At 42.0% G+C, this 13688-nt stretch overlaps 1 protein-coding gene across 2 annotated transcripts in view; it reads left to right on the plus strand.

Moving 5' to 3' along the window:
• The window catches only part of EYA2 (EYA transcriptional coactivator and phosphatase 2), a 270028-nt gene that overhangs the window by 160388 nt on the left and 95952 nt on the right, over window positions 1-13688 (plus strand). For both annotated transcript variants that reach the window (XM_047746704.1, XM_047746703.1), the window contains exons 6-7: window positions 1556-1623; window positions 3677-3854. In XM_047746704.1, the coding sequence (XP_047602660.1) occupies window positions 1556-1623; window positions 3677-3854 (246 nt within the window). The remainder of the gene's footprint in view (window positions 1-1555; window positions 1624-3676; window positions 3855-13688) is intronic.

Raw genomic sequence — 13688 nt, forward strand, 5'->3', positions numbered from 1 at the left:
CACTCATTCATTCAGTAAATCGCATTTTCTTGTACTAATAGTAGAAGCGTCATTTTTATTCCCATTTTACAGATGGGGCAACTGAGGCTCAGAGGGCAAAAGTCCTTTTGTGCCTTTATTCAGTTTACCACCATTCAGTTTACTCATTTACCACCTTGCACCCCTTAGAATGGTTACTATCAAAAAAAGAAAGAAAAGGAAGGGAGGAAGAGTTGACAAGGATGTGGAGAATTTGGATCCCTGTGCACTGTTGGTGGGAATGTAAAATGATGGAACGCTGGAAACAACAGTAAGTGGATCCTCAAAAAATTGAAAAAGCAAATGATCACATCCAGTAATTCTACTTCTGGGTATCTACCCAAAAAACTTGAAAGAAGGGTCTAAAAGAGCCATTTGTATCCCCATATTCATAACAGCATTATTCATGATAGCCAAAAAATGGAAGCAATCCAAGTGTCCATTGACAGACGAATGGATAAACAAAATGTGGTATATGGTCCTAACTATGGGGCGCCTGGGTGGCTCAGTGGGTTAAGCATCTGCCTTCAGCTCAGGTCATGATGTCGGTCCTGGGATCGAGCCCCGCATCAGGCTCTCTGCTCAGCGGGAGCCTGCTTCCTCCTCTCTCTCTGCCTGCCTCTCTGCCTACTTGTGAACTCTGTCTCTGGCAAATGAATAAATAAAATCTTTAAAAAATTAAAAAAAAAACTTTTTTTAAATATAGTGTATGGTACAATGGAATGTTATGCTGGCACCTGCTGCAATGTGGACAAAACTCGAAGACGTGATGCTAAATGAAATAAGCCAATCACAAGAGGACAAGTACTATGTGATTCCGCTTATGTGCAGCTCCTAGAATGGTCACATTCATAGAGAAAGTAGAATGGTAGAGGCCGGGGGCAGGGGGAGGGGAGGAATGGGGAGTTATTATTTAATGGGGACACAGCACAGTTTTGCAAGATGAAAAGAATTATGGGTATGGAAGGTGGAGACGGTCACACAACAACACAAATGTACCGAATGTCACTCAACTGTGTGGTTAGAAATAGTTAAAACAGTTTTATGTCATGGATGCTTACCACAATTATTTTAAAGATGTTATTTATTTATTTAAGAGAGAGACAGCATGAGCAGAGCAGAGAGGGACAAGCGGACTCCCAGCTGAGCAGGGAGCCCAATGTGGGGCTTGATCCCAGGGCTCTAGGATCATGACCTGAGCCAAAGGCGGACACTTAACCAACTGAGCCACCCAGGCACCCCGGCTTCCCACAATTTTTAAATAAATATTTTTGAAATATAACTCTTGAGAACCAGAATCTTTATTGCATACACAATCTCATTTATTGCTCACCACAACCCTTTGATGGCAGAGTTACTTATTTTAATTCGTGAATTGACAGAACTGAGCAGCAGAGAGATTTGGTAACCTGCCAAGGTCACAGGTTCCATCCCAGGTTGTCAGCCCTCAAAGAGCCCACCTGTCTGCGCATCTTTTCCTCCACATCCCTCTCTGATTGTAAGAAACCTCATCTGTACCCATTCCTTCTTCCTGCAGGCACAGCGGGGATCTACCAAGGAGCAAATGGCCTGACCAATGCAGCCGGATTCGGAAGTGTGCACCAGGTAGACGTCGCTCCCCACCACTTGTATTCCGTTTCCTTAAATAGCCCCCTTAAATAAGGGCACCCCGAGAGTCCACTCCCACCCACAACCCCCACCAGAAATGCAATCTCTGATGCCCTGGATTTAGTGACCACAGGAGTCAGATTGTGCACAAAAAGAGCATCAGAAAGATACAGGGTAGAGATAGAGAAATTGAAATTACTAGCGGGCTTCCAAGATGACACAAGTGATATTATATATAACATCTTGCCTGACCCCGAAATGCCCATGACTGTTGAATCTAGCATGTATGAAATGCAAATGCTTGTGCTCTCTTGACCTTCTCAAGCGTGAGGCTCCATCATCTTCACTTCTGCGTTCCAGGGCCAAGTGCCCAGCACACAGTAGGGGTTTTATAAATGCTTGTTCAATCACACCAGGTCAACCCTGTAAAGATGAACACTGGCCAATAATTTGTCTTGTTTTCCACTTAGTAAATTAAGAATGAGAGGGGGAACTCTGTCCTATTTGTGCATCTCTTCTATTAAATCTAAAATTATTTCAAAACAGTTATTTCAAACATGCTTTTAGGCTGGCATTAAAACAAAGTTACCACAGAGTAGGTGGGCTTTATGGAATATTTAACGCTTAAATAGGAGGAATGCACTACATCTTCTTCAATGAGCTAAAGAATCTAAAGGATTTAAACCTTGGAAGACTGGGAGATAGTCTCTGAATTTCTGTATTATTCCGAGTATACTATGTACATGGATAAAATACTCATGAATACAACAGTCCTTTTTAGTGTGTGGTTCTTCACTCTGGGTTTCTGCTCATTTCACCAAGAGGAGCTTGTCAAAAGCAGATTCCCTAAATTCCACATCCAGAAATTCCAATTTTGTAGAGCTGGGGTGGGGGTCCAGGAAGCTGAACTTCCCATGAGTTTTCACGGGATTTGAGAAGCATTGGTTTATGGTGGGGGGGGCAGAATATTGGAGAGGTAGGGCTGGGGGTCGTGGGGGAAAGGGAGAGAAAAAATGAAACAAGATGGGATCAGGAGGGAGACAAACCATAAGAGACTCTTAATCTCATGAAACAAACTGAGGGTTGCTGGGGGGAGGGGGAGTAGGGATAGGGTGAGTTGGGTGATGGAGGTCGGGGAGGGTATGTGATATGGTGAGTGCCGTGAAGTGTGTAAACCTGGTGATTCACAGACCTGCACCCCTGGGGCAAATACATTATATGTTAATAAATAAAAAGAATAAGTAAAAAAAAAAGAATATTTGAAACAATGACTACTGTGGGAGACTTGGAATATCAGGCTGGGTTAAGCAAAACTTGGTCAAAAGGGGATTGGCATTCTTTGATTTGATCTCTGAGATTTCCTCATAGAAGATTCTGGATCCCTAATGCTGTATAGGTGTTGCTGTATTTGTACCTCCTGTGAACTTAAAATGTCACCCAGTCTCCTGGGTATGTGTGTATGTGGTCCTTATAACTCATTCATTGGTTCATTGATTTAACTAGTATTTATTGAGTTCCCCTCCATGCCTGGCACTGTTCCAGGTACTAGGGATATAACAGCAGTCAAGGCAGACACCGACAGAGCCACACCCACATCCCTCAGGGTGCACCTGCTGGGGATTCCCTAGGACCAGAGCACGGGGCAGGAGGGAAGGTCCAGGGAATGAAGACCGCTGAGAGCAGCTCTCAAACAAAGCCTAGCTGGAGATGGTGGATGGACATCCCAGCTCCCTTGCCCCTGGGAAAGATCATCCTGAAGGTGTTTTATACCATCCCAGTGTTTCCCAGGGGACTTCCCTCCAGTCCCCACTTAAAATCCCCCAACTGGGGTCTCTTTTGCCTCCCAAATACTTACACTTGCCTCCTTGTCTCGGGGTCTGCATCTGGGGCAAGTCCCTGCCCTCATGGAGCTTTTGTTCTAGTGGGAGGGATGGAGACAGACACAGGAGACCCACCCATGAGGCCCCTCACTGCTGTCAGCCTGTGACTGGGCCGACAGAAGGCTCGGACAGGCTTCTTCACTAAAAACTCTGTGTGTTTCCCTTTCTAGGACTATCCTTCCTATCCTGGCTTCCCCCAGAGCCAGTATTCCCAGTATTACAGCTCGTCCTACAGCCCTCCTTACGTCCCGGCCAGCAGCATCTGCCCTTCTCCCCTCTCCACTTCCACCTACGTCCTCCAGGAGGCATCTCACAGCGTCCCCAGCCAGAGTTCTGAGTTGCTTGGCGGTAAGTATAGTCGCTGTCTCGTGGTTATTATTGGCTATGATCTGAGCTCTCATAGGAAGGATAAACCAGACATGGGTCCCAGTTGTAACGAACCGGTCACCCAAGAGCTAAATCCAGACCTCGGATATATTTGGTTGATCTCTCTCTATGTATGTCTTTAACTGTACCCATGTTTAAAATTTTTAACTAAAAATTCTCATTTCTACTTTGCCTTGAGAGTAGATCTGGTCTTCTCTCAAAAGCAAATCTGGACCTGGTCCCTTAGGTCTCCCTTCCTAAGTGACGACATTTGGCTGGCTGAGTAATGTCTTCCCCATTCAGACAGGGCACACATGATTCCACATCTGGCCAATGTACATCAAGTTCATTACCCACCTGGCCCGTGCGGGCACTGGAGGTGGTGAGCCCTAGTCCTCAAGGAAGGGAAACCAGTATTTGTTGCCCATCTGCAATGTGCCAAGCACATATCTTGTGGTCTTCTCATTTCACTAATTTGTGTATTGATTCAACAAATATTCATAAAGCACCTGCCGATTTCCAGGCACTCCTTAATTTAAGAAATAAAATATAGTGCAACATTGACTTGATTCTTATAGACAGGAATTAAATAATCACATAAATAATTACAGATGATGATAAGGAAAGTCACAATCCTCACAAAAACTGGCTTTTAGGTACTTTTTCTTTTCCAGATAAGAACAATGAAGATCAGAGTAATAAGTAATTTGCTAGTAATTGGTGGAACTGGGATTTGAACCACGCCTATTGGGCTCCATAACCAGTGCTCCTGGATATTCAGTAGCCACACATAGCTGAGATTATGTTATCTAAAACCCATTTTGGAACAGAAGGGCGGGAGCATCAAACCTTGGTTCTGTCACTGAGAATTCTAGAATCTTTTAAAAAGTCCTCATGTGTATGTTTTCAATAGCGCAACAGCTTTATAAATCCCTTCTATTAGGGTGCCTGGGTGGCTCAGTCAGTTAAACATTTGTCTTTGGCCCAGGTCATGATCCCAGGGTCCTAGGATCAAACCCTGCATCAGGCTCCCTGCTCAGTAGGGAGTCTACTTCTCCTTCTCCCCTGCCACCCCCTGCTTCTGCACACATGCGCCCCTTCTCTCTCTCTCAAATAAATAAATAAAATCTTTTTTAAAAAGAGGAATCCCTTTTACTGGTCAGGACTTTTTGACTTCAAAAGATAGAAGATGCAACTCAAAAGTTCAAAAAAATGAATTTTTTAAGATTGATTTATTCATCTTAGAGGGTGCACACACGAGCGTGGGAAGGGTAAAAGGAGAGAGAATCTCAAGCAGACTCCCACTGAGACGGACACAGGGCTCAATTTCACCACCATAAAATCATGACCTGAGCCAAAACCAACAATCAGACGCTCAGCCAACTGAGCCACCCACGTGTCCCCAAAAACGGAATTTTTAAACATATGTAATCAAGAAGTATAGGGATTCCAGGCTGGGTCCAGGGATTCAGATGATAATTTGGGGCCTCAGTCTATTTATTCCTCTGGCTCTTCATTTTCCTGGGTTCATTTCACTCTCAAACAGGTTCTCCCATTATGGTGGCAAAGAAAGTCACTGGCTGCTCCAGGATTCAGTCCTGCCTGCTTATCCACCCCTCAGAGAGATTTCCTCCTTCCTCACAGCCCCTGGAGAGGTCCCAGGCATGCTTCTGTTGGCCCAGCTTAGGTCCCATACTGATCCTCACACCAGTCTCTGTGGCTGTGGATAGAATGCTGGGATGAGACAGCAGACCTGGGTCTCATGCCCACAGCAGGAGCTAGAGTTGGGTCACCTTCACCCAACCCCGACCCAGGGGAAGACAAAAGAGACAGTGGGTAGGCCAAAGAAACGAGTGATTAGGGGTTGGAGCAACATACGGGAGCATCTGTGTCCTGACCCTTGGGTGATGCACATCCCTGTGCAACTAACTCAGAGCCTGTGGGTTCATTCATCCAGTGTGCAAACTCTCGGAGAGCTGCTATGCACAGATCTTCTATGAGATGGTTTAGGCTTATCATTAAATGACATGATAGCAATAAATTAGAATGCCCACATGTAAAGTAAGATATCATTGCGTTTTGTTCTCTTTCCTTTTCAGTGGGTTTTTCAGAACCCACAGATATTCTGGGGCTTGTAGAAGCTAAGCCAACGTGACAGTGTGTGGCCATTCCTTCAACAAATACTGGTTGATGGTTAGGAAAAGAACAGTAGTGGAGACTAACTTCTTCTGTCCCTGAGGTTGCTGGCACATTGCTGGGGACAAGTTAACTATCCTTGGTTTGGTGACAAATGGAGATAACATGGCCAGGCATTTTTAAGTCAGTTTTGTTTAAGTAGGCTCCACGTCCAGAGTGGAGACCAGCGCAGGGCTCGAACTCGTGACCCTGAGATCAAGACTTGAGCTGAGATCAAGAGTCAGATGTTTGACTGACTGAGCCAAGCAGATGCCCTTTTAAGCCAATTTTTAAGGAAGTTTAGGGCTTGAGCATTGATTTCCGTCATTGTGATTTCATTACAGTATTTAATGAATTCATAGTACCTAGGTAACAACTTCTAAATTGCTTTCTTTGAAGGGTACAAAGTTTAAAAAACTTTTCTTTGTCATGGTACTAAATTATCTTTTTTTTTTTTTTAAAGATTTATTTATTTATTTGACAGACAGAGATCACAAGTAGACAGAGATGCAGGCAGAGAGAGAAGGGGGGAAGCAGGCTCCCCACGGAGCAGAGAGCCCGATGTGGGGCTCGATCCCAGGACCCTGGGATCATGACCTGAGCTGAAGGCAGAGGCTTTAACCCACTGAGCCACCCAGGCGCCCACTAAATTATCTTTGACCATCCTGGTTTTCAGAGTGGGGCCACTCCTACTGATTTCAGAGAGGAGATATAAGTAGGAAATCCTTAAGTGGATGCCACCTTCTATGTATAATTTGGAACTGGATCCCCAAGACTTACTTCCCAAGACTTTGGGATATGCGGAAAGGTTATCTTTGTTCTCCATCAAGAGCAAACATGAAGGTCCATTGTATCTCCTTGAAATTTTTCTTTATTATGTCCCCCTGTTCTTCATTTATCCCTTGGCCTAAGGTTCAACAATAAGTGGTTGAGATGGTTTTTATTGTGTGTCTAACAAGCTCACATAAAATCTAATGACATAAATAGTTGTCAGCTGTAACTGAGGTCTCTTGCCTCTTTTCCCCAGTGTCTGTTATAAACGAAGGGCACGTAAGCAAGCACGTGTGCACATGCATACACACACGCACACACACACATGCATGCACTCTCTGAAAATTTCCCATAAAAACTCCACTTTTGAAATTCTCCAGGATCTCCTTGAGTGGTTGGTTCCAAATTCCAGAGCCCCAAGAGGTTTATACATTACCAATAGATCGTGTTCCCTCTCTGCATGGCCTGGATACAGTATCCTGATGCCTTCTCCACCCCGGCTCCTAGCCCAGCCTGCATCGATACGCATTAACAATTATAAGAAGTCCCAACAATTTACAGATGATTGCAGGGTAATTCGCTGAGGTAGAGGGCAAAATCTGAACATATAATGTTACTCAAGAGAAAAAACAAATTAGTAGTGGTTGCTTAAGGGCTCTTTTCAGACTTTTCAGTATGATGCAGATTATCTAAAAAGATAATCAGATAGACTTTGGAGCTCCTGATTCTCATGCCTTTGGGTTCCAGGACTTTTACCAGTGGGGCCCAACTCCTCCAGACTCCCCTTACCCCCAGTTGTCAGGCCTTCAGCCTCAGAATAAATTATACCATTGTCCTTCTTGGTTTTCCAGCTTGCAAACACCAGATTGTGGGACTTCCTGACTTCTTTTTTTTGTTTTAAGATTTTACTTATTTCTTTGACAGAGAGAGAAAGATCACAGGTAGGCAGAAAGGCAGGCAGAAAGAAAGGGGGAAGCAGGTTCCCTGCTGAGCAGAGAGCCCCATGCGGAACTTGAACCCAGGACCCTGGGACCATGACCTGAGCTGAAGGCAGAGGCTTAACCCACTGAGCCACCCGGGTGCCCCGACTTCCTGACTTCTATAATTGCATGAGCCAATTCCTATAATAAAATATATATATATATATATTTTATATATAAAATATATAATATAATATATATTATATTAAAAATATAATATATATTAAATATATATATACATATTTTTTTTACATGCATCCTATTGGTTCTGTTTCTTGGGGGGAGAATCCTGATTAATATACCATGGGTCAAAGAAATAAACAAAAGAAAATGTAAAAGTATTTTGAACTTAAAAATTAAAACACAATATGTCAAAATTTGTAGAATGTCACAAAAGCAGGAACATAAAGAGGAAATTTATAGTACAAATGCCTATGTTAAAAAGAAGAAAAATCGCAAGCCAAATACCTCATCTTTCCCCTTAAGAACCTAGAAAAAGAAGAGCAAGTTACACTCAAAGTAAGAAGAAGAAGGGAAACAAAGATCAGAGCGGAAATCAATGCAAACTGAAAGAAGAAAAAAGAGAGACAAAATCAATGAAACCAAAAGCTGATTCTTTGAGAAGATAAAGGTGATAAAACTTTAGGTAGGCTGATACAGAAAAAAGAGAGACGATATAAATTACCAATAAAATGAGAGTGGTAACATCACTATAGACCCTACAGATATTTAAAGACAATAATGCAATTTTGTGAACAACATCATACCAATAAATTTAACAACTTAGATGAAAGGGACAAAGTCCTTATAGGACAAAAACTTCCAAAACTCCCTCAAGAAGAAATAGCTGACCTAAACAGATCTATATCTTTAATAAGCCTACATCTATTAAATTAATTGAATTTTTTGTTAGAAATCTTCCCACGAAATCACCAGGCCCTGATGGCCTCACTGATTAAGACTACTAAACATTTGGGATGCCTGGGTGGCTCAGTGGGTTAAGCCGCTGCCTTCGGCTCAGGGCATGATCCCAGCATCCTGGGATCGAGTCCCACATCGGGCTCCTTGTTCTGTAGGGAGCCTGCTTCTCCCTCTGCCTCTGCCTGCCACTCTGTCTGCCTGTGCTCGCTCTCTCTCTCTCTGACAAATAAATAAATAAAATCTTTAAAAAAAAGAAAAAAGAAAAAAAAGACTACTAAACATTTAAGTAAAAGCTGTCAATTCTACAAACGTTTTTAAGAAAATTGAAGAGGAAAGAATACTTCCCACCTCATTCTATGAGGCCAGCATGACCCTGATGCCAAAACTAGATAAAAACATTATAAGAAAAGGAAACTCATGGTATGTGGGTGGCTCAGTCATTTAAGCATCTGCCTTCAGCTCAGGTCATGGGCCTGGAGTCCCAGGATCAATCCCGGCATTAGGGTCCCCACTCAGCCGGGAGTCTGCTTCTCCCTCTTACCCTCCCCAGTCTCATGCACTCTCTCTCTCTCAAATAAATAAATTTTTAAAAAAAGAAAGGAAACTATAGACCAATATCCCTGATAAATGTAGATAAAAAATTTCTAAACAAAATGTTAGCAAATCAAATCCAGCAATATATGAAAGAAGAATAATATATTATGTCCAAATGGGATTTGTCTCAAAGATGCAAAGTTGGTTTAAAATTTGAAAATCAACATAATTTTCCATAATTAATTAACTGGAAAGAAAAAAATGTAATCAAAATAGATGCAAAGAAAGCATTTAACAAAATTTATCATCTGTTCCTGATAAAAATTCCAAGTTAGGAATAGAAGGGCACACCTTATTAGAAAAAGACATGCTATGGACTGAATGTGTGTATACCCCTTCAGATTCATATGTTGAAGTCCTAATCCCCGAAGTGATGGTATTTGGAGGTGGAATCTCTGAGAAGTAATTAGCTAATGAGGGTGGAGCCCTCATGAATGGGGTTAGTGTCATTATAAGAAGAGACACAAGAGAGATAATATCTCTCTCTCTCTCTCCACCCTATGTGGATATAACAAGAAGGCATCCATCTGAAAACCAGGAAGAAGATTCTGACTAGGAATAAAATTGGCCAGTGCCCTGATCTTAGACTTCCCAGCCTCCAGAAATTTGGGAAATAAATCTTTGCTGTGTAAGCCACCCAGTCTGTGACATTTTTGTCATAGAAGCCCAAGATGACTAAAATAGGATAGCTGCAAAAAACCTACAGCTACTCCCCAAGATCAGAAGCAAGACAAAGATGTCTACTCTTACCAATTCTAGTCACCATTGTACTGGAGATTCTAGCCAGTGCAATAAGGCAAGAAAAATAAATTAAGTTCTCCATATTGGAAAAGAAGCAAAACTTTATAAAGGGAAAAGAAATAAAATGATACAGTCACATATGTAGAAAATTAATAGAATTTATTAAAAAGCTAAAACTTAAAAATGAGTTTAGCAATGTTTCAGAGTACTAGGTGAATATATAAAAATCAACTGTATTTCTATGTAGTAATAACAAGCCATAGGAAATCGGACAGATTTTTTTAAAAGAGTTATTTATTTATTTAAGAGAAAGCACGGGGGAGGGGCAGAGGGAGAGAGAAACTTAAGCAAACTCTGTGCTAAGCACGGATCTGGCTGTGAAGGTTCATCTCAAGACTGTAAGACCATGACCTGAGCCAAAACCAAGAGTTGGACACTTAATTGACTATACCTCCCAGGCACCTGAAAATAAGATAGTTTTAAAGGCCATTTATAGTACTATCAAAAAATATTGGATACTTTCATTTCAATGCTATTTCACTTTATTTCATTTCATATTCAGTGCTATTGAATAAATCTAACAAAAGATGTACAAGAGTTGTACATTTAAAACTACAAAGCACTACTGAAAGAAGTGAAGATTTTAGTAAAGGTAAAGGGCTCACAGCTCAGAGGACTTAATATTATTAAGGTGTCAGTTCCCTGGGACGCCTGGGGCACTCAGTCATTAAGCATCTGCCTTCAGCTCAGGTCATGATCCCAGGGTCCTGGGATCGAGCCCTGCATTGGGCTCCCTGCTCAGCAGGAAGCCTGCTTCTCCCTCTCCCACTCCCCCTGCTTGTGTTCCCTCTCTCACTGTGTCTCTGTCTGTTGAATAAATAATAAAAATCTTTTTTAAAAAAAGATGTCAGTTCTCTACTAATTGATCTATGTATTTAACATAGTCTCTGTCAACATCCCACTCTTTTCTGTAGAGATTGGCAAGCTGATTCTGAACTTCATAGGGAAAAACAAAGGACTTAGAATAGCCTCAGTAGCTCTGATACAGAAAAACAAAGTTGGAAGGCTAACACAACCTGATTTTAAGACTTATTACAGAGCCACAGTAATCATGGAAAAATGGGAGACAAGACAATCATAGCATAAAGATAGACAAGTAGATCAAGGTACCAGAATAAAGAATGCAGAAATAAATGCACATGTATTCAGACAATGATCTTTTTTTTTAAGATTTTATTTATTTATTTGACAGAGATCACAAGTAGGCAGAGAGGCAGGCAGAGAGAGAGAGAGAGAGAGGAAAGCAGGCTCCCTGCTGAGCCGAGAGCCCCATGCAGGGCTTGATCCCAAGACCCTGAGATCATGACCCGAGCCGAAGGCAGAGACTTAACCCACTTAGCCACCCAGGTGCCCCAGACAAGTGATTTTTGATAAAATTTCAAGACAATTCAGTGGAGAAAGGACAGTCTTCTCAACAAAAGATTCTGGAACAATTGGATATCTCTATATTCAGAAAAACTGTACTTCAGTCCATATCTCACATGACATAAAAAAGTTAACAGAATAGACCATAGACCTAAATATAAAACCATAAAACTTCTAAGGAAAACAGGGGAAAGTCTTCGTGACTTTGGGCTAGGCAAACAGTTCTCATATAAGACACCAAAACATCCAAAAAGAAAGTAAATTATATAAATTGGCTTCACAAAATTTTAAAACAGTTGCTCTTTGAAAGACACTGTTAGGAGAATGAAAAGAGAAGACACAGTTTGGGGAAAAAAAATAATTGCAAAGCATGTATCTGAGAAAGTATGTTGTATTAGAGTTTTCCAAAGAAACCAGTAAGATAGAGAGAGAGAGAGAGCAGGAGAGAGAGATAAGAGGAGATTTATTGTAAGAAATGGCTCAGATCAACAAATCCCATGATCCACCTCCAGCAAGCCGGAGAGCCAAGAAAGCCGGTAGTGCAATTTAGTCTGAGTCAGAAGGCCTGAGAACCAGGAGCTCCAATGTCGGAGGCAGGCAAGGATGGACATTTCCACTCGAGAAGAAAGATAATTTGCTTTTTCTCTGCCTTTTTGTTCTATGTGGGCCCTCAGTGGAATGGGTGATGCACCTCTCCCCCACACTGGTGAGGGCAGATCTCTTCTCAGTCTACTGATTCAAATGCTAATCTCTTCTGGAGACACCCGAATAGACACACCCAGAAATAATGTTTTACCCGCCCATCAACTTGACACACAAGATTAACCATCACATGCATGTAATATATAAGGAATTCTCAAAACCCAAGACTAAGAAAACAAACAACTCAGTAATGAAATGGGCAAAATATTTGAGCAGACGCTTTACCAAAGAAGATACAGGGACAGCAAAAAAAAAAAAAAAAAAAGTACATAATTAAGATGCTGATCATTAGTTATTAGAGAAGTACAAATCAAATCCACAATGTGTACCTCTTAGAATAACTGTAGTTGCAAAGACGGACCATACCAAAGGTTGGCAGGGATGTGGCGCAAACTAGAAGTCTCTTACCCCTCTGGTGGGAGTGTGAAATGGTGTAACCACTTTGGAAAACCATTTAGCAGTTTCTTAAAAAGTCAAACATAGACTCACCACCTGACCTTGTAATCACGCTGGTGAAAAGAAAGCTTACATGCATACTAGGATCGATGTGTGAATGTGCACAGCACCTTCATTTCATCCCAGAACTGGAATCAATCAAAATGTTCATCCACAGGTGAACAGACAGAGGTTGGTATATCCATGCGATAGAATCGTGCTCAGCAACAGGAAGGAATGGTCTGTCCATATACGTGACGACATGGATTGAATCACAAAAAGTTATTCTGGCTGGAAGAAGCCAGACCAAAAAGAATACATATTTCCTGATTTCATTTATTTAAAATCTGGAAAAAGCAAACTAATTTCTAATGAGAGAACGTGTATCAGTGGTCACCTGAGGAGTGGGACGGGAGGAAGAGATCACAGAGGGTTTACAAGAAAACTCTTGGAAGTCATGTAAAAGTGTAAGGAAGGAGAAAGAAAAAGAGTGAAATGACCCCAAAGAAGGTTTACGTAAATTGCTTAACCTCTGTACCTCTGACCGTGAACTTTGAATCCTGGCACTTCATTCTCAAGAATGTAAAAGGTTGGGGAAAGGGCTGCTTTCAGAGGTGGGAAGGGAGATTTTAAGATTTTAAGATTTTATTTATTTGAGAGAGAAAGCAGAGGGAGAGAGAGAGCTTATGTGGGAAGGGGCGGGGAGGAGGGGCAGAGGGAGAGGGAGAAGTAGGCTCCCTGTTGAGCAAGGAGCCCCTACCTTTGGGAGGCTCAGTCCCAGGACCCTGAGATCAGAACCGGAGCCGAAGACAGGCGTTTAGCCATGCAGGCGCCTCGGGAGACTCCGTATATTGGCTTCCCCCACATCTTATTTAGACATTTCTTAGATGCCTGGTCTATCTCCCTTTTTAAATAATATTTTCCTGGGTTTTGATGGGATCAACATGTTTTCTAAGCCCCCATAGCCTCAGAACTACCATATGAATCAGGATAAACCTTATCTACGACTCTTAAACATCTGTGAATTTCTCTACCGCCTCTTCCCCGCCGCCCAGAAGAAAGTCTTGGCAAG

Source organism: Lutra lutra, chromosome 9, assembly GCF_902655055.1.
Source record: "Lutra lutra chromosome 9, mLutLut1.2, whole genome shotgun sequence".
Taxonomy (NCBI): domain Eukaryota; kingdom Metazoa; phylum Chordata; class Mammalia; order Carnivora; family Mustelidae; genus Lutra; species Lutra lutra.